We start from the raw sequence: 21,310 nt of genomic DNA, 5'->3' as shown, positions 1-21,310 counted from the left end.
GAAACGAAAAAAAAAAAAAAAAAAAAAGTCCGGGAAGCTGAAAGTCCCTGAATGGGTGGACACTGTCAAGCTGGCCAAGCATAGAGAGCTCGCTCCCTATGATGAGAACTGGTTCTACACACAAGCTGCTTCCGCAGTGAGGCACCTGCACCTCCAGGGCGGCGCTGGGGTTGGCTCCATGACCAAGATCTATGAGGGGTGTCAGAGACACGGTGTCATGCCCAGCCACCTCAGCAGCGGCTCCAAGAGCGTGGCCCGTCGGGTCCTCCAAGCCCTGGAGGGGCTGAAAATGGTGGGAAAGGACCAAGATGGGGGCTTCAAACTAACACCTCACGGACAGAGATATCTGGACGGAATAGTTGGACAGGTGGCAGCTGCCAACAAGAAGCATTAGAACAAATGATGCTGGGTTAATAAATTGCCTCCTTTGTAAGAAAAAAGAAAAAGCTTCACAACATTGGATTTGGCAATGAATTTTTGGATATGACACCAAAGGTACAGGCAAAAAAGAAAAAATAGACAAATTGGACTTCATAAGAATTTTTTTAATTTGTGCATCAAAAGACACTGCCAGGGGCTTCCCTGGTGGTACAGTGGTTAAGAATCCGCCTGCCAATGCAAGGGACATGGGTTTGAGCCCTGGTCCGGGAAGATCCCGCATGCCGCGGAGCACTAAGCCCGTGCTCCACAACTACTGAGCCTGTGCTCTAGAGCCCGTGAGCCACAACTACTGATGCCCGCACGCCTAGAGCCTGTGCTCTACAACAAGAGAAGCCATTGCGATGAGAAGCCCGCACACCACAATGAAGAGTATCTTCTGCTCCCCGCAACTAGAGAAAGCCTGCGCACAGCAATGAAGACCCAACACAGCCAAAAATAAATAAATAAATAAATAAATTTATTTTTTAAAAAAGAGAGAGATACTGTTAGCAGAGTGAAAGGCAACCCACAGGGTGGGAGAAAATATCTGCAAATCATAGATCTGATAAGGGATTAATATCCAGAATATATAAAGAACTCCTAAAACTTAACAACAAAAAACCTACCTAGGGACCTCCCTGGTGGTCCAGTGGTAAAGAATCTGCCTTCCAATTCAGGGGACAAGGGTTTGATCCCTGACTGGGGAACTAAGATCCCACATGCCGCAGGGCAACTAAGCCTGCGTGCCACAACTATTGAGCTCATGCGCCTCAACAAGAGAGCTTGCGTGTGGCAAACTACAGGGCCCACGTGCCCTGGAGCCATCCCGCCACAACTAGAGGAGAAAACCCCGCATACCACAACTAGAGAGAAGTCTGAGCACAGCAGAGACCACGTGCCATAATCTCAACAAAGATCCCATGTGCTGCAACTAACACCGGACACAGCCCAAAAAATAAGGAAAATAAATTAATATTTTTTAAAAGTTTTAAAGAAAAAACCTCCCTAATTTTATTTATTTATTTATTTATTTTTTTTTTTCCGGTACGCAGGCCTCTCACTGCTGTGGCCTCTGCCGTTGCAGAGCACAGGCTCCTGATGCGCAGGCTCAGAGGCCACGGCTCACAGGCCCAGACCCAGATGCCGCTCCGCGGCATCTTCCCAGACCCGGGCACGAACCCTCATCCCCCGCACCGACCCGCATCCCCCGCATCGGCAGGCGGACTCTCAACCACTGCGCCACCTGGGAAGCCCTAACCTACCTAAAAATGAGCAAAGGACTTGATAGATATTGCTCCAAAGAAGATATACACATGGCCAATTAGCACATGAAAAGATGTTCAACATCAGTACTCATCAGAGAAGTGCAAATCAAGACTACAATAAGTTAACACTTCACACCCAGCAGGATAGCTACTATCAAAAACAAAACAAAACGAAAAACAAAACCCAGAAAAACAGAAAGTAAGAAGCCTTGAAGAGGATTTAGAGTAATTGGAACCCTTGTACATGCTTGGTGGGAATGTAAAATGGTATAGACACTGTGGAAAACTTTATGACAGTTCCTTAAAAACTTAAAATAAAACTGCCACATGATCCAAGAATTTCACTTTTGGGTACATACCCAAAAGAATTGAAAACAGAGTCACAAAGAAATATTTGCACGCCTATGTTCATAGCAGCATTATTCACAATAACTAAAACATGGAAGAATCCAAATGTACATTGATGAATGAGTGGATAATCAAAATGTGGTATATACATTCATTGGAATATTGTTTAAAGTAATTAGCTTTTAAAAAGAAAGACAATTGGGGGGCTTCCCTGGTGGCACAATCGTTAAGAATCCTCCTGCCAATGCAGGGGACACAGGTTTGAGCCCTGGTCTGGGAATATCCCACATGCCTCAAAACAACTAAGCCCATGCACCACAACTACTGACCCTGCACTCTAGAGCCCATAAGCCACAACTACTGAGTCCAAGTGCCACAACTACTGAAGCCCTCGCGCCTAGAGCCTGTGCTCTGCAACAGGAGAAGCCACCGCAATGAGAAGCCCATGCACCGCAACAAAGAGTAACCCCCACTCCCCGCAGCTAGAGAAAGCCCGTGTGCAGCAATGAAGACCCAACGCAGCCAAAAATAAATAAATAAGATAAAAAAAGACAGACAATCAGGAATTCTGTGGCAGTCCAGTGGCTGGGACTCTTCACTTTCCCTGCTGAGGGCCGGGGTTCGATCCCTGGTTGGGGAACTAAAATCCCACAAGCCTCATGGCACAGCCAAAAAAAAAAAGGAAAGAAAATCTGCAAGATGCAGATTTCATCAGGCATAGATGAACCTTGAGAACAAAAAGATAAATACTGTACGATTCCATTTATGTGGTACTTATAGTACTCAAAATCATAGAGATAGAAAGTAGAATCGGGCTTCCCCGGTGGCGCAGTGGTTGAGAGTCCGCCTGCCGATGCAGGGAACACGGGTTCGTGCCCCGGTCCGGGAAGATCCCACATACCGCGGAGCACCTGGGCCCGTGAGCCATGGCCGCCGAGCCTGCGCGTCCGGAGCCTGTGCTCCGCAACGGGAGAGGCCACAACAGTGAGAGGCCCGCATACCGCAAAAAAAAAAAAAAAGAAAAAGAAAGTAGTAGAATGGTGGTTGCCAGGGGTTGGGGGAGGAGGAAGTGGGGAGTTTAATGGGTATAGAGTTTCAGTCTTACAGGATGAAAAGAGTTTGGGGTTGGATGGTGGTGATGGTTGCACAAAATTATACATATATTTAATACCACTGAACTGTGCCCTTAAGATAGTTAAGATGTTAAATTTTATTATGTGCATTTTCCCACAATTAAAAAAATATAAATCAACTATACACCTACTGCAAAAGTTCATTGTAAACCTCCCATATTTGCTTGATGTCACTTCATTGTTATCCCTGAATTACTTGTTTTTTTTAATGTACCATTATGTCAGATGGGCCTAAATGGGCACAGTCAGAAAGCGAGAAAGCCTTTAACCCCCAGAGGTAACAAATGGATATGCCATGGGCTAAATCTGGTCTACAGATATGTTTTAGTGGTTCACATGGTGTTTTAAAAATTGGGAAGCTTCAAAAAAGTTTGGGGCTTCCCTGGTGGCACAGTGGTTGAGAGTCTGCCTGCTGATGCAGGGGACACGGGTTCGTGCCCCAGTCCGGGAAGATCCCACATGCCACAGAGCGGCTGGGCCCGTAAAAAAAATAAATAAATAAAAAAGTTTGGATTTCAGATCTCTTGAAAAACTGAAAGATCTGGCAACACTAGGTCCACATGCCTACGTGGCTAAAATGCGCTGGAGCTGACAGCAACTGCCACTTTTAAAACATGTTTTCCTCACTCACCACAGTCCCACCAGACCCTGTGGTCTTTTTTTTTTTTTTTAACTACTACTGTTGGTTTTTAAAAATATTTATTTATTTATTTGGCTGCGTAGGGTCTTAGTTGAGGCACATGGGATCTTCATTGCCGCATGCAAGGTCTCCATTTGGCATGTGGGATCTTTAGTTGATTACTTTTGGCTGTGCTGGATCTTCATTGCTGCCCGCGGGTTTTCTCTAGTTGCAGCAAGCTGGGGCTACTCTCGATTGGGGTGCGCGGGGTTCTCACTGTTGTGGCTTCTCTAGTTGCGGAGCACAGGCTCTAGGGCTTCAGTAGTTGTGGCTCGTGGGCCCTAGAGCACAGGCTTAGTTGCTCCGTGGCATGTGGGATCTTCCTGAACCAGGACTCAAACCTGTGTCCCCCGCATTGGCAGGTGGATTCTTAACCACTATGCCACCAGGGAAGTCCCAGCCCCTGTGGTCTTATGCACAGCCACTCCACTCTTGTGCTTTACCTGTCTGGCCCTGGCACCTGGGTTTGTGATCCCTCGACCTTCTCTCCCAGGAGAGAAAGAGGCCATGCCCCTGGCTGTGCTGAGTCATGTGACTATTGCCACAAACTGGGGGCTGGTGGAAGCAGAGTAGAAGAATGTCAACTTTTCCATTGCCGTAGTGATGAACCTGAGCTCCACAGCAGGGGAGATGGAAGGGCCAGAGGGACATCATCAAGGCCCAGAGAATGACCATCTCACGTGTTCCCAGGTCCATTCTGGCTGAGTGATCACTGGAGAATAATTTTAGTAGAGTTCAGAGCTCTAAGGCTGCTGCAGACTTGAGCAGAATAAATTACTTCATGGATTGCAAAGTTGAACTGACAGCCTCCAAGATTCCTTCCAGCCCCTCAAGCCTATGAATTGACAGCTTTGTCTCTTTGCACTCCTAGAAACCCCAGTTCACTGTCTGTCTATAAGGACACAGGAAGACACCTCTCTACCTTAAAAGGCAGCCTATCAAAACGTGGATCAGATTTCAATAGGGCGGATGTCTGGTTAGCTTGGTGCCTGGCAGGATGATTTCAATTTCACAGGTCCTATTTCCAAGAGTAATTAATAATGAACAAGAATTTGGGAGTCCATTGTAGTGAGGTCCTCATTCTAGAAAACTCAAAACACTTCGTGTAACCAAAGGAAGAGACATCAGCAGAAAGAAAAGGTACGAGCAAGAAGAAAGCAAAAAAAAAACACACAAAAGCATTAAAGAGCCTTAGGATTCATCTTTATTTTCAGCTGTGATTCCAAAGAGAGTAATTTTCTGACATGGTGTTCCCTTAATCTTCTGTAAAGTCAGTTGTTTCCATAAATTAGAATTTTTGCAAGAGAGGGAGGCATGAGGCCAGCTTCAGTGCCAATGACAAATTATTTAGATCTAGTTATCTGCCCCTGAAATGGTTGTTTATTAACATACACAAAGGCACATGTAATTATTTCAGCACAGGAAATGAACAATTAAGCAACAAAATACATTTCAAAAATGGAGAAAAACATGACAGTGCACCTTGTATTATTATTTTGTTGTTTACAGAGGTGTACCCATGTAGTCTTGGGGCTCTGAAGTTTTACTACATCTAGTGATTTGTTCTGCTTTTTTTTTACAATAACTTGCAAACTATTTATATATATATTTTTGGCAGTGCCGCATGGCATGCAGGATCTTAGTTCCCCCAACCAGGGATCTAACCTGTGCCCCCTGCAATGGAAGCATGGGGTCTTAACTACTGGACTGCCAGGGAAGTCCCCAAAATATTTTAACAGAAACACAAAATTTAATTTTTGTGGTGATAATTCACAACTAAAGGACATTTCCATAGAAAAGACTTTTTACTAAGGTGATGGTTTTCACTTTGGAGTCTACTGATCACCAGGAGATCCACAGCTTTATTCTCAGCATCTGTGGTTCTTTTTTTTCTTTAGGAGTTCCTTTAATTTCTCAGGTTTGTGAAACATTGCTTAAGTTTAAGCCTAGCTTGGGCAGAAGAGTATTTAGCTGGGAGCTGAAACCACCTGTGGTTTTTTTAAAGGGCCTTTTAGGAAATCATTAGCATGAAAGTCCTGTTGGGTGAGCCAGGCAAGGATATAGTTCATCTTCTACTGCAGGGAACTGCACCCACTGCAGAGGTCATGCCTGGGAACATCTGGGTCCCACATTCCACACTCCCTCGGAATTGTCCCATACTCTCTTGGGGAGGAAAGGAAATGCCACAACTAAAGAAATTGTGACCTTGCTTGTATTGCCTCTGAAGGCTTAGACCCTTCTGCCCTCCTGGGAAGGGCTCCTCACTCATATGGAGAAGGAGCAGCGGTCCCATCATGTAGCCGTGGACTTGGGCAGTCCCATAGTACCTCAGAAGCCCAATGTCCACTGGAAATCACAGGGTAGACCTTCTAGTCTCCCTTTGCCTTCAGCCCAGCACGCTGGAGGACCACACTTAAATTCCCTGTTAATGCTCCCAGATCTCCCCACCTCAGGAGAGCCAGAAAGGGCGCAGTAGAATAGTAAAATGAGAAGTGCAGACAGGAAGATGCTTGCGAAACTTGTCTGCCTTTTGCAAAACATTTGTTTCTCCTTAAAGCTGAAGTTTTTGGCTTTAGACCAGAGAAGGGGGCGGGTCGGGGGGGGGGGGGGAGGGAGGAAGTGGGGAAGGAGACCCAGGACATATTTTGCCTGAAAGTGTGGGTAGGTGTCGCCTGTGTGCTCATCCCAGTTTTTAGCCACAGCCTGGGATGTATGCATTTGTGTTCCGTCACAGCTGAAGTCCTTGGGTGACAGTGAAGTCATCTGTAGGTGAGGGTGGTAATAAATACTTGCCCTGCCCCTCTCCTTTTGTTGTAAAAAGCAAATGAAATTCTGCATGAGGAAGTGCTTTGTAAACTATCCAGGGTTATATGACTGGGATCTACTGATCACAATTTACCAAGCCTCACGGTTTAAAGAGAAGGGCTCTAGTTTTGCTGTTAAAAGATCTTAGTTCACCCACTCACCAGCTGTGTGAACTTGGACAAGTCTTTTCACTTTTCAGAGCTTATTTTGGTGTTATTTTGTGGTGAGGGTGAGGGGTCCATTTGTAAAAATGGGAATAGCCTCTGCTCTGCTAACCCACAGGGTTGTGATTGTATCAAGATAGAAAACATGAGAAAGTTCTTTGTGAGCTGGAGACTGTTCTTAGCACAGCCAAAGTTTTCCAATCTCTCCATAGCCACCAATTGCCTGAAATCGGTCCCATCGATATCTCAGGGGTGTCCAGTCCAAATAATAATAACTCATTATCTTTTTCCCCCAAAACTGCTTCTTTCCTGGGATTTTTAGCTTGGCATGACTACTGTTTGGAGAACATAAAAAAAGCATATTCGTTGTCTCCAAACAACCATCGACTCAAGATGATTCAGGAAGCACAGACCAAGGACCACTGCTGTGGAGATTTCCCAAGCTTTGTAATCTACTCGTTTAGTAACTGTATCATCTCTTGTTTTTCTGTGGTGACTAGCAGTGAGAGAAAGCAGGCATAGCCCTAGGCTGCTCTCACCAGGGAGTCTTGCCAGAGGCTTCCGTGTTCTCTCCAGGGCCTTTTCCCCCTCCTTTAGTAGTCATCCTCACCCACTCCATTCCCTATGGCCTCCCCAACAATCAGCCTTCCTGCTATCCCCCAAAACAAGAACACACACCCACTTTCGGTGTGGAGGATCTTCACTGTTAATCACTGTGGGGAAGTAGATGGGGGGAGGGGCTGGTACTAAAATACAAAAAAGTGAGGAAGTTACAAAGCTGACAAAGTTTTCATATTAGTGAGCCCTCCTCTGGTTCCTCACTCTGAGGTGGTAAATGAAAATCCCTTTGGCTCTTGTTCTCAGCTTTTATTCCTGAAAGCTGTACTTCTCATCCAGCACCCTCCCCCCTCCCCTTAGGTTTTGGGATCCCTTTGGGCAAGTAACTGTCTGTGTTCTCCTTGGTGTTCCAGGGCTTAGCATAGAGCCTGGCACATAGGACTGACATATATTGAGCACTTACTATGTGCCAAGTACAGTATGAAGGCTTTACATGGATTATTTCACTTTGTCCTCAGATGATCCTTTGAGGTAGTTACTATTATGCTCCCATTTTAGAGAAAGGGAACTGAGGGACTTCCCTGGCAGTCTGGTCCAATGGTTAAGACTCCACATTTCCACTGCAGTGGGCACAGGTTCAATACCTGGTCAGGAAACTAAGATTTTGTGTGCTGCGTGGCGCAGCCAAAAAAAACAAGAGGAAACTGAGGCACAGAGAGGTAAAGTAAGTTGTCCAAGGACACACAGCATAGCTGGGATTCAGTCCCAGGCAGTCTGACTCCACAGCCCATAAGCTTAAGCACTATGCTGGAAACATTTAAATATTAAACAAACTCTTTTCCCCACTTCCCATCCCATGGACAGCCTTTTCCTGTTTCTCTAGAACATCCCTTGCTCACCTCAGTCCTCTACATTTCCTAGCGCAAACTCTCAACTATTTCTTGCAGTTTACAACAGCCTCATAACTCTTCTTCACTGGACCAGTGGTTTTTAACCTTCTTTCAATTTCAGAGCCTGTGGAGAATTTGATTGATGAAAGCTATGGATATTTCCCCAGATTTATATCCACATACACAAAAATTTCATGTATAATGGGGGAAGGGGCAAGGAGCACAGACCATCTTAAATTCATCCATGAGCCCTCAGGTTACCTTTCTATTGTTAGGGGTGGTGGCGGTGGCAGTGTGAAAGCAGAAACCCCTCTACAGGACTTACCAGGCCAGGTTTATCTTTCCAGCCTCATCTCCAGTCACACACCCCAAGTTTAGAGCGTACAGGGCAAGCACTTTCACATCTGCTTTTGAAGTTCTTGCTGCTTAAAATACTCTTCCCCTCCACCGCTACCTGACACACTTTTCACCAAAGTCCAACTCGAATGTTACCTCTCAGATGCCTTCCCTGACACCCCAATGCCCCCGAGCCTATTTGAGAAACTCCTCACCTGTGTGCCTGTTACACTGTTTATACCTACGATAGCACTGATCACATTATCCTAGTTGCCAAGGAGCCTGTCTCTCGACTCATCGTGAGCTCCTCCAAAGAAGGGATGGTATGTCATTCATCATTGCATCCTCGACATTCTAGAACGCGCGGGACACCGAATAGGTGCCCAAAACGTTTATTAAATTCGTTTTCGGGTAGCTCGGCTCACATTCAGCGATCGGCAAGTTCACTACAGGTTTGGAAAAGACAAATACACTTAGGAGAGAGCTGAGCGATCAAAGTTCTTTTCGTGGGGAATCAGCCAGAGGGAGAGTGAGCTTGAGGCCTGGATCTGGGAGTAGGGCAGAGACCGCAGCCGCTTGCGCCGACGCCGGGTGAGTAAGCCTCAAGCAAGGACACCTAAGACTCTGGGTCGGGAGGAAGGAAGCCGCACGCTGCATGCTGAGATCTGCGTTACTGACTGCCGCATTGCACGCCGGGGTTTGTAGTCCCGCCCCTTGCCGGGCTCCTTAGACCAGTTACATTCGGCTGCACTCAACCACGCCCTTATACAGATAAGGTACAGTATTGATCGTCCAGCACAGAATGACTAGGCTCTTCAAGGCAAGTTACCTATTAGCAGTTTTTAGAGCAAACATCATTTCGGCGTCGGCTACGAAGAAAGCGCATTGGGTGCGGACGCGCACGCGCAACGCGCGCGTGCGCCCGGGTGTGTGCGTGTGTCTCCCTCACTCCCCCCGCGAGTGAACGCAGAGGGCCCCGCCCCCAGAAGTGCCGGCTCTGCGCGCGTGCGTAGTCCGCGTGAGGCCGCCTTGAGCCGGGTGGCGCAGGCGCAGTGTCCCCGGGCCAAGATGGCGGCGCGGCGTTCTACACGCTGGTTGCTGGTGGCTGTGGGGACTCCGCGGCTGCCGGCTGCAGCGGGAAGGGGGGCTCGGCCGCCCATGGCGGGCGTGGTGGGGGCGTCGCTGGGCCGCAGTCTGAGCGTCCCAGCCTTTGCGCCTTCCCTGGGAGCTCGCGGTCCCGGGGCACTGCTGACATTGAGACCTGGTGTCAGCCTCACAGGTGAGTGCAGGCTCCAGCGCCCGAGTGAGGGGCTCCAAGGCTTGGAAAGGAGTGACTCGCTTCGCTCCGACTACGGCGGTAGCGGGGTGGAGCGTGTCTTCTGATCTACATGCAGAATCGCTTGGGGGAGATGGGCCAGCAGGAGGCAGAGAGATCCAAATGGCTACTCAGAGGTGGTAAACGAGGGAGAGCTGCGTGGAGCCTCCGGCGGCGGGGATGAAACGCCCCGCAGCCGTGAACCTTCATCTCTCTGTAAACATTTCTGGAGGCCTCTTTCCGGCCTGCCGCTGCTCTCCTGCCCAATTCCTTTCCCTTCCCTCTACCTCCTAGCCTGTAATGGAAGGGAAGAGGCAACTGCCATTCGGTGAGTACCTGCTCATGGGCTAGCTGGGCACTTTGTGCTTCTTCTTACTTGATGGTAACAACAACCCTGCAAGGTGGGGCTCATCATCCCCATTTTATTTTGTTTTTGTTTTTTGCGGTAGGCGGGCCTCTCACTGTTGTGGCCTCTCCCGTTGCGGAGCACAGGCTCCGGACGCGCAGGCTCGGCCATGGCTCACGGGCCCAGCCGCTCCGCGGCATGTAGGATCTTCCCGGACCGGGGCACGAACCCGTGTCCCCTGCATCGGCAGGCGGACTCTCAACCACTGCGCCACCAGGGAAGCCCCAGAATGGTCTCATTTTTAAATTCTGTTCCTGCCACCTATATTTGCTCATGGATGGACGGAGCAGTAGTCTGCCCAAGTTTCCTCAGGATTATTTGGATCGATGTCATGCTGTATTTCTCAGTATGAGCAAAAGTGGTCGTTTTTAGGTTTTGCCAACGTTTTCTAATGTCAAGGTTGTTGTGAATAGAATTTGACTACATCTTTGTGCTCAATTACTAATTCCTTAGATACCTATTAAGCTAAATTAGTTCATATCACATTTGTCCAGGTTTGGGAACATTTTTTGATAATTGTGTATGTGTATGTGTGAGAGACAGACAAGCACTAAGTACTGAGCCTGGCATGGGGTGATTACTAAGGAACTGCAGTCAGCTGCCCTTTTCCCCAAGTGAGCCCAGTGCCCACAATGGGCATGTTTTGTAAAGGTGTTGAACACCTGTGAGAGGTGGCATCCTTCAAGGTGCACTGTTACCATATCTAAGGTCATCATCTCAGCTCCCAAACGTTGGTGTGTGATCTCATCTCAAATCCAGCAGTACACTTAGATGATGTAAAAACAACACTTTATTTAAAATATTTATTTATTTATTTATTTTTGGCTGCATTGGGTCTTCGTTGCTGTGCGCAGGCTTTCTCTAGTTGCAGAGAGCGGGGGTTACTCTTCGTTATGGTGCGCAGCCTTCTCATTGCAGTGGCTTCTCTTGTTGTGGAGCACGGGCTTTAGGCTCATGGGCTTCAGTAGTTGTGTCATGCGGGCTCAGTAGTTGTGGCTCGTGGGCTCTAGAGCGCAGGCTCAGTAGTTGTGGTGCACGGGCTTAGTTGCTCTGCGGCATGTGGGATCTTTCTGGACCAGGGATTGAACCCGTGTCCCCAGCATTGGCAGGCGGATTCTTAACCACTGCGCCACCAGGGAGGTCCCTAAAAACAACACTTTAAATCTGACTTTTTCTCCCAGAATGGAAGGTAGTTATTTCACACCTTCTCCCAGAGTGGAAGGTTGGCCATTCTTGGAATGACTTGGAGGCTAATCCTGTTCTGGGTTGTTCTAAAATGGGCAAGACATTTATTGGTCATATCTCGGGGGAAAATGTGTCTATTAAATGAACTTTTTCTAATCATTACTAATCATTGATGCCTTTGGGATAATGTCAAGTCATCAAACTTGTGCTAGTTAAATGTACTTGTCTTTATATGCAGTTGTGCACATTACTGTCTCCCCTTCTAACCCAAGCCTGAGTTCTCTTCTCATGATGTAGAAGCTGCAGCTTCCAGAACCTTTGCCACTACCAGCCTCTGCCTTCTGGATTGGAAGGGGTGGGGGAAACAGGCAGGATAGGTCAAGGTAACCCCTCAGTCCTGGAGTGAAGCGGGTGTTGAGTATGGGAGCACTGAGAAATTAGCTCTGCTGTTTTTCTCAAATCTGACCAGGTAAAGATGACAGTGGTCTCTGCCTCTCCCACACTGTCTACTTTTCATATTCCAGGAAATCTAGGGTGCAGCAACAGAAAACAAGTATGGAGGATACTGAAAATACGGATTTACTTTCTGCTTCTGATTTTATCGTTTGTTCTGACCATTCCTACTTATTCTCCTGATTATCCTTTTTCTTGTCCCCTTCCTGGATATGCTCCACACCCTGGGTTGTCTTTTGTGCATACTTGAATTTTAAGTTGTCTCCCAATCCTTGTTGTTGTTGTTGTTGGAAAGCTCTTTCTCATGCAAATCTGATCAGTCCTCTGTTTAATGCTTGCACTGGCTCCCTGTTGCCCTCAGGATAAAATCCAGATGCTTTAGCATACTCAAAGGGCCTTCTGTTTATTCCTAGGCCCTATTAATTATCATCCTCATCAACATCTGTAACCACCCCTCTACCACCACCACCACCACCACCACCACCACCACACACACACACACTCTCTCTCTCTCTCTCTCTCTCTCTCTCTCTCTCTCTCTCTCTCTCTCTCATCTCTAGTTATATCATAGTACCTGCAGTTACACAAGGACTTTCTCTCTCCAAACCAAAGGTGATCATATGATGTAGTTGCTGAATGGAGCACTTTTGAAAGCAAAAGGGGATGCTATTGCAAACAGTGCCAGGACTACAGGCATAAATCTGGATGGATTCCAGCCCTCCTTAGCTGAGCTAATTTCTGCAGCTTAACAGCAGGTGCCTTAGAAGACCTTGAATTTCTGAGATTGGGTTTACTGGTTCTCAACTGGGGATGATTTTACCCTCCAGGAGACATCTGGCAACATCTGCAGTTTTAATTACCAGTTTGGGGTTGGGGGGTGCTACTGATAACTAGTTGGCCAGGGATGCTGCTAACACATCCTACAATAAATACATAGGTATGTTAGGCTATAAATAGATAACATAGGGCTGCCATAACTAAGTACCACAGACTAAGTGGCTTAAAAAAATAGAAAATTATTTTTTCACAGTTCGGGAGGCTATAAAATTCCAAGATCAATGTTTTGGTAGGGTTGTCTTTAAAGACCCCCACCTCCAAATGCAGTCATGTTCTGCAGTGCTGGGGGTTAGGACTTCAACATGTGAATTTGGGAGGGAGGACCCAATTCAGACCATGACAGCCCCCCCCCTCCCCCTCCCACGAGGAACCTGATCCCTTTGTCAACAGTGTGGAGGCTGAGAGACTGGCTAGGTGACCCTTTTGTGTATTCTCACCCTGTGTCCCTGTGTGCTAATATCACTTCACACACTGCCTCCCACACACCCCTGCTGGGCGGTAAGCTCCTTGAGGGCACTGGCTTAGACTTGTATCCTCATTGCCTAGTACAGTATTAAGATCGTGCTGTGTCCCCCTGTGAGGAGCCCAGTGCCTGGCAGGCTTGTTTGCTGAATGAATGAGTGGTGAATCTAGAAGCTTCTCCTTGGCAGAGGAACCTTTGACTTAAAAACCTGGAGCTGCCTCATGATCCTCATTCTCTTTTGTGGCCCTGCCCTCTCTTTTGCAATAACTTGGCCCCTTCTGCTCCCAGCCCTGCCCTCCCCATCTTCAGTTGTCACAGGATGGTTGGGGGTTAGGAGGCAGGTTGTAGAGCAGCCCTCCCCCCTTCACAGTCCAGTTGGCTCGCTGCTCCATACAGAGGGCAGTTGAGTAGATGTGTCTGTCAGCCTTTCCTCCCAGCTTCTGAGGCAGGAGGCCTGAAAGGAGGGCAGGGCATGGAGGTGGGGCTACCATGTGCTTTGATCCCTTTTGGGTTGTCTGCTCTGGGGTAAACAGAGGTTCTGGCACAGGGCCGTTTAACCTTGTGTGTCTAGATATATGTATTGTTTTTAGGGGAGGGGTCAGTGCTTTTATTGGATGCTTTCAAAGAGATCTGTGACTCTAAAGACCAAGAACCATTTATTTAGCACAGGGGTTCTCAAATTGAGTGTGCCACAGAATCATCAGCTGGAGGGCTTGTTAGACACAGCTTGCTGGACCCCACCTCCAGAGTTTTGGATTCAGGTTTGGGTGGGGCCTGAGAATTTATATTTCCAGCAAGCTGATGATGCTGCTGGTCCAGGGACCACACTCTGAAAACCATCCCATAAGCAGATATCCAGGGTTGCATGGTGGAGGGAAAGAACCTGGGGGTTGTTAAGCTTTAAGTGAGACAAGGCCTATGTGAACACTTGGCATATGGTGGGTGCTCGGCCAGACGTGTAACAGGAGAGCTTAGTTCCTTTTCAGTCATCCCCAGGTGCAGCCCCCATCTGGGGGTGGTTCCTTTAGAGGTATAATGAGGCTACAGCCCTAGTGTAATCCAGCAGAATCAGCCCCACTCAGCACTCTGTTTTTTGTAGATTCGGTTTACAGTGGCTTTAGCTGTTTTTGAAGTGCAGTGAGTTTGGTCCCCGGTGGGCTTGGAGGAGAAGAGGCCCTAAAGCTGTGACCTCTTTGCTCTTTCACAGGTGTAGCCTGGCTGGTTGTTTGCTCACAATTTCCTTTTGCTGAGTACATTCCCAGAGTGATTTTCTTTCCTTTTTTCTTTTTTAGGAGTAAAAAGTTACCCTTTTCTTTGTACTGCCTCCTTCCACACGAGCACCCCTTTGGCCAAAGAGGATTATTACCAGATATTAGGAGTGCCCCGAAGTGCCAGCCAGAAGGAGATCAAGAAAGCTTATTACCAGGTCTGTATGGAAGATTTTACAGACGAGACTGCAGAAGGGACGCTGTGGATGTAGTGTGATCCTGACGGGTGCAGTGTGTGTGCCCGTACCTGTCGGTTGTGTGCAGCCGAGAGTGTGGAATGAGATGGTAAAGATGGGCTCTGCTGGACCATGTTCCTCAAGTGCGTGAGGCCACGCTGGTTAATGCTGCAGAAAAAAGGAGAGTCAGAACCAGAGATTTAAAAAAAAAAAAATCTTGGGTTTCCCTGGTGGCGCAGTGGTTGGGGGTCCGCCTGCTGATGCGGGGGACGCGGGTTCGTGCCCCATTCCGGGGGGATCCCGCATGCCGCGGAGCGGCTGGGCACGTGAGCCATGGCCGCTGAGCCTGCGCGACCGGAGCCTGTGCTCCGCAACGGGAGAGGCCGCGGCGGGGGGTGAGGCCACGCTGGTTAATGCTGCAGAAAAAAGGAGAGTCAGAACCAGAGATTTAAAAAAAAAAAAATCTTGGGTTTCCCTGGTGGCGCAGTGGTTGGGGGTCCGCCTGCTGATGCGGGGGACGCGGGTTCGTGCCCCATTCCGGGGGGATCCCGCATGCCGCGGAGCGGCTGGGCACGTGAGCCATGGCCGCTGAGCCTGCGCGACCGGAGCCTGTGCTCCGCAACGGGAGAGGCCGCGGCGGTGAGGGGCCTGCGTACCAAAAAAAAAAAAAAAAAAAAAACTTTTTCCAGGGCTGTTTTTGTATTTAAGTCTCTTCTGTATCTTCTGAATCAATAGGTGTGCTGCTCTAAGTTTTAGGTACTCATTCTTTGCATTTAGATAAAAGTGTATGGGTTTAGAATTATTTCATTTTTTTAACCCATCGTCCATATCCCGGAATGTATTGGGCTGATTGGTAAAGTGGCATGTGAGTTATCTAGACCTGTGCTTTCCAGGCTTTTGCTCTGATGAACACACTCAAAATAAAAAAAAAAATTAAAGACCAAGGGTGCCAATGTAGGAATGCTAGCTTTTGTATTTTGCCTAATATAGGTGTTAAAAATAATCAAGTACCATCTATTAATGTCATTTGATGAAAGAAAGAGCACTTTAACACCATAAGCATAGGAAAGCCGTATCAGAATAAAGAAGATTAAAAAATTTTTTTTAACATCTTTAATGGAGTATAATTCCTTTACAATGGTGTGTTAGTTTCTGCTTTATAACAAAATGAATCTGTTATACATATACATATGTTCCCATCTCTTCAAGAAGATTAAAATTTAATAAAATTAATAAATTAAATACAATTTAAATTTTAAAAATTACTGGGAGTTCCCTGGTGGTCTGGTGGTTAGGATTCGGCACTTTCACTGCCGTGGCCTGGGTTCAGTCCCTGGTTGGGGAACTGAGATCCTGCAAGTTGAGCAGTGCGGCCAAAAAGAAAAAAAACTTTTTTTAAAGCCAAATACTGATCAAGACCAGACCTTATAGCTTGGATAGCTACTCTCTCCTCTTTACTTTTTTTTTTTTTTTTTAAGGGTGCAGTTCACTGGTTTTTAGTATATTCACAGAGTTGTATAACCATCACTATATTCAATTTTAAAACATTTTCATACCTCAAAAAGAAACCCCACGCCATAAGCCCTTATTCCCCATTCTCCTCTGCCTTTGAAATTGCTAACCTACTTTCTGTCTCTATAGATTTACCTATTCTGGACACTTCATAGAAATGAAATCATGTGATATGTGGACTTTTGTGACTGGTTTGTTTTACTTTATTTTTTATTTTTCTGGCCATGCCATGTGGCATGTGGGATCTTAGTTCCCTGATCAGGGATCTAACCTGCACCTCCTGCAGTGGAAGCGCGGAGTCTTAACCACTGGACTGCCATGGAAGTCCCATGGTTTCTTTTACTTTAGAATAATGTTTTCCAGGTTCAACCATGTTGTAACATGCAGCAGTACTTCATTCCTTTTAGTGGTCAAATAATATTCCATTGCATGGATATACTATGTTTTATTTATTCATCAGTTTATGGATATTTGGATTGTTTCCAGCTTTTTGTTATTATGAGTAGTGCTGCTATGAACATTCCTCTGTAAGTTTTGTGTAGACTTATACTTTCATTTCTCTGGGGTATATACATATACCTAGGAGCAGACTTGCTGGGTCAATTCATAGCAATTCCGATTGCCATGTTTAACATTTTGAGGAACAGCCAGGCTATTTCTTTTTTTTCTTTTATTGAAATATAGTTGATTTACACTGTTGTTAGTTTCAGGTGTACAGCAAAGTGATTCAGTTATACATAAATATATATATTCTTTTTCAGATTCTTTTCCCTTACAGGTTATTACAAAATATTGAGTATAGTTCCCTGTGCTATACAGTAGGTCCTTATTAGTTATCTATTTTATATACAGTAGTGTGTATATGTTAATCCCAAACTCCTAATTTATCCCTCCCTCTCCCCTTTCCCCTTTGGTAACCATGAGTTTGTTTTCTGTGTCTGAGAGTCTATTTCTGTTTTGTAAATAAGTTCATTTGTATCTTTTTTTTTAGATTCCACATATAGGTGATATCATGTGATATTTGTCTTTCTCTGTCTGACTTAACTTCGCCTAGTATGATAATCTCTAAGTCTATCCATGTTGCTGCAAATGGCATTATTTCATTCTCTTTTTATGACTAATATTCCATTGTATATATATGCCATATCTCCTTTATCCATTCATCTGTCAGTGGACATTTAGGTTGCTTCCATGTCCTGGCTATTGTAAATAGTGCTGCAGTAGACGTTGGGGTTTATGTATCTTTTTGAATTATAGTTTTCTCTGGATATATGCCCAGGAGTGGGATCCCTGGATCATACGGTAACTCAGTTTTTAGTTTTTTAAGAAACCTCCATACTGTTGTCCATAGTGGTTGTACCAATTTACATTCCCACCAGCTGTGTAGGAGAGTTCCTTTTTCTCCACACCTTCTCTAGCATTTATTTCTTGTAGACTTTTTGATGATGGCTATTCTGACCAGTGTGAGGTGATAACCTTATTGTAGTTTTGATTTTCATTTCTCTAATAATTAGCAATGTTGAGCATTTTTTCATGTGCCTGTTGGCCAGCTGTATGACTTCTTTGGAGAAATGTTTATTTGGATCTTTTGCCCATTTTTTTTTTTTGCGGTACGTGGGCCTCTCACTGCCGTGGCCTCTCCCGTTGTGCAGCACAGGCTCCGGACGCGCAAGCTCAGTGGCCATGGCTCACGGGCACAGCTGCTCCGCGGCATATGGGATCTTCCCAGACCGGGGCACGAACCCGTGTCCCCTGCATAGGCAGGTGGACTCTCAACCACTGCGCCACCAGGGAAGCCCTCTTTTGCCCATTTTTTGATTGGGTTGTTTGTTTTTTTGATATTGAGCTGTATGAGCTGTTTGTATGTTTTGGAAATTCATCCCTTGTCGGTTGCATCGTTTGCAAATATTTTCTCCCATTCTGTAGGTTGTCTTTTCATTTTGTTTAGTTTCCTTTGCTGTGCAAAAGCTTTTAAGTTTAATTATTTCCCATTTGTAGATTTTTGTTTTTATTTCCATTACTCTAGGAGACGGTTCCAAAATGATATTGCTGCGATTTATGTCAAAGAGTGTTCTGCCTATGTTTTCCTCTAGGAGTTTTACAGTGTTCGGTCTTACATTTAGGACTTTAATCCATTTTGAGTTTATTTTTGTGTATGGTGTTAAAGAATGTTCTAATTTCATTCTTTTACATGTAGCTGTCCAGTTTTCCCAGCACAACTTATTGAAGAGTCTGTCTTTTCTCCATTGTATATTCTTGCCTCCTTTGTCATAGATTAATTGACCATAGGTGTGTGGGTTTATTTCTGGTGCCAGACTATTTCAAGCAGGCTGCACTGTTTTAGATTTTCACCAGTAGTGTGTGAAGGTTCAAATTTCTCCACATCCTCACAAACACGTGTTATCTGTCTTTTTGATTCAAGCCACCCTAGTGAGTGTGCAGTGGTATCTCACTGTGGTTTTGATTTGCTTTTCCGTGGTGGCTAATGATGTTAAGCACCTTTTCATGTGATTTTTGGCCATTTGCTGTATGTATTAGATCCTTTGCCCATTTTTAAATTGAGATATCTTTTTATTTACTGGGTTGTTAGGGAATGAGGAAAGACTGGGGATAGGAAGCAGAGATCCTGTCTTGGGATAGTGAATAGTGAGTCTCTTGAGCTGGAAGGTAAGGTACCTGATACAAGGGTGGGAGAAGATTGGAGAGATGGAGCCTGGGGCCAACTTAAGGGGGCATGTGAGGCCCTTAGCAAGTACTAGAGATTTAAGAGAGAGTAGGAAACCATCCAAGTTTTTAGGTGTGGAAGTAAATAGATCAGGTAAAGCTGTGTAATTTACATTCTTTTTTTTTTTTGCGGTACGCGGGCCTCTCACTGTTGTGGCCTCTCCCGCTGCAGAGCACAGGCTCCGGATGTGCAGGCTCAGCGGCCATGGCTCACGGGCCCAGCCGCTCCGCGACATGTGGGATCTTCCCGGACCGGGGCACAAACCCGTGTCCCCTGCATCGGCAGGCGGACTCTCAACCACTGCGCCACCAGGGAAGCCCTAGCTGTGTAATTTAAAACCAGAAATTTAGAAAGTAGGCTTTATGGAGCAATAACTGGGGTCAGACATTGATAAAAGCTTTTCATGTGTTACATCATTTAATCCTCATGGCAAAAGACTTGGCAAGGTTATGACATGCAGCTGAGGCCACACAGTCAATAAGTGTCATACATAAGACTAAAACACAGGTCTTTCTGACTGCAAAAGGCCTCTCTTTTCCTTGTGCTGATCTCATGAGTATATCAGCGTATCTTGCCCTGGCCTGGAACTAGCCTTGTGGCCCACCGTGATCTACTGCCCTGCCTTGAGAGCCCCCTTCTGGCTGAGCACTCAGCCTCTGACGTCCTTCCACGTGCTGGTGTGAGGACCAGCATGTCCAGCAGCAGAGTGAGCAGCCAGTTGCCGGCAGTGGTGGAGCTAGACGTCTCCTGAGTCGCTTTCAGCTTTAGGATTCTGTGCCCTCCTCACCCTCCATCAGGGTGACCCAGACTTGGAAGGCATCGGTAGCTGCAGCAAACATAGTGAACACCTACAAAGGTGTCACACAGCACTGCTAAGCATGGCCAGGAAGAAACCTTCATTTTAGAGCTGCTCAGCTTGCCTGTGTGCTCTGGACAGCCAAGGGAGATCTTGTTTTGTTTTTCAATATTTAAATCTATGTTTTTAGTAGGTAATATATTCCCCTGGTTCAGAAATCAGAAAGTACAAAGGAGTGTTCAGTGAGAAGTCTTCCTCCTTCCCGTTCATCCACATCCCTCCTGGAGCAGTCAGTGTTTTCAGCTTATTGTATGTTCTAACCTAATTTATACAACAGATACAGCTATTTATCTATCCAGTTATTTTTCTCTCTTTTTATATAGATGGTAGTCTACCAAATACACTCTTTTGCATCTTTCACAGAGGTGCTCAACTTCTAAAGAATTAGTTTTTATTTTTGTTAGAGATTTGTTGTGGTTGAAAAATGTGTACACACCTCAGATTTGAAGAGATGGTTTTATTTATTTATTTATTTCTCTTTCCCAAAATTCAGTTTGTCATTTTGTAATAAACTTTTGATCAAATTTGAAAGCTGAACACAATGTGTGTGTTCTTAATTCTGGCTGTGCTTTGCTTTTAGTTTTTCTTGAGGTATAATTGACATGTTAGTTTCAGGTGTACAACATAATGACTCAACATTTGCATACACTGAAATGATCATCACAATAAGTCTAGTTAGAGATGGTTTATTTTAAAGTCTTAAACCTTGTTTTAAGAATTGCTATTGGTTGTAAAGTCTCAGACAACTGCTACAAAGGAGGTGAGGTGTAACTGGTATCTGGGGTTCTGTTTCAGTAATCATCTTGTGTCCATAGTAATTTACCATTTCCTCCCTTAGCTCGCCAAGAAATATCACCCAGACACGAATAAGGATGATCCCAAAGCCAAGGAGAAGTTCTCCCAGCTGGCAGAGGCCTATGAGGTAATGCAGCCCACCGGTGTGTGCAGTCACTGTCATTCTGCTGTGTGTGTGCATCAGAGCTCGCTGCCCAGGGCAACTGCTGTGTCAGAAGGTCCAGTGGGAAGGCTGTGTTCCCCACGAGATCACCTCGTTGAAGGAAAAAAAAAAAATTCCCAGATCCAAAATTTTCACATTAGATCTAACTTGGAATCTCAACAAAGAACAGGATCCAATAATCTGTGTTAACAGCGCTCCCTCCACTCGGACTTGTAGCTGGGTCTCGGAACTCCTTGTCAGAGTAAACAGTTTTGCGCCTATTTGATGACCCCTCCCACCCCCAACTTAGGGCATCACTGTCTGGTGGGAATGGTGGGTGTTGTAAAAATAGACCACCACTGCCCTAGAGGAATGTAGAATGTAATCGGGGGACGAAGCGGACATGAAACAGCCACTGAGCATTGCAGAGTTAAGTGAAAGCGGACCTCCTTCCTGGACTTCGGCCGTGCTGAAGGGGTTCAGGATATGTAGGATATCCTACGTCTGCTGTGTGTGTGTGTGCGTGTGCGTGCGTGGGCAAGTGTGCATCCCCTGACCATTCGAGACTATCGCAGACGC

At 46.0% G+C, this 21,310-nt stretch overlaps 2 protein-coding genes across 4 annotated transcripts in view; both read left to right on the top strand.

Annotated features, from left to right (window-relative positions):
- Positions 1 to 394, top strand: part of LOC103068520 (40S ribosomal protein S19-like) — a 1,453-nt gene extending 1,059 nt beyond the window's left edge. Inside the window, exon 3 of the mRNA XM_007453473.1 lies at positions 29 to 394. Coding sequence (XP_007453535.1) covers positions 29 to 394 — 366 coding nt within the window. The remainder of the gene's footprint in view (positions 1 to 28) is intronic.
- Positions 395 to 9,646: 9,252 nt separating this feature from the next.
- Positions 9,647 to 21,310, top strand: part of DNAJA3 (DnaJ heat shock protein family (Hsp40) member A3) — a 32,578-nt gene continuing 20,914 nt past the window's right edge. The window contains exons 1-3 of one of the 3 annotated variants that reach the window (XM_007453470.1): positions 9,647 to 9,877; positions 14,550 to 14,683; positions 20,633 to 20,716. In XM_007453470.1, the coding sequence (XP_007453532.1) occupies positions 9,667 to 9,877; positions 14,550 to 14,683; positions 20,633 to 20,716 (429 nt within the window). In that variant the 5' untranslated portion in view covers positions 9,647 to 9,666. The remainder of the gene's footprint in view (positions 9,878 to 14,549; positions 14,684 to 20,632; positions 20,717 to 21,310) is intronic. The other 2 variants (XM_007453471.1, XM_007453472.1) reach the window with 2 other exon arrangements.

This window comes from Lipotes vexillifer, unplaced genomic scaffold (genome assembly GCF_000442215.2).
Source record: "Lipotes vexillifer unplaced genomic scaffold, Lipotes_vexillifer_v1.1 scaffold914, whole genome shotgun sequence".
Classification (NCBI taxonomy): Eukaryota; Metazoa; Chordata; class Mammalia; order Artiodactyla; family Lipotidae; genus Lipotes; species Lipotes vexillifer.
This window is presented reverse-complemented; position numbering and strand designations above follow the sequence as displayed.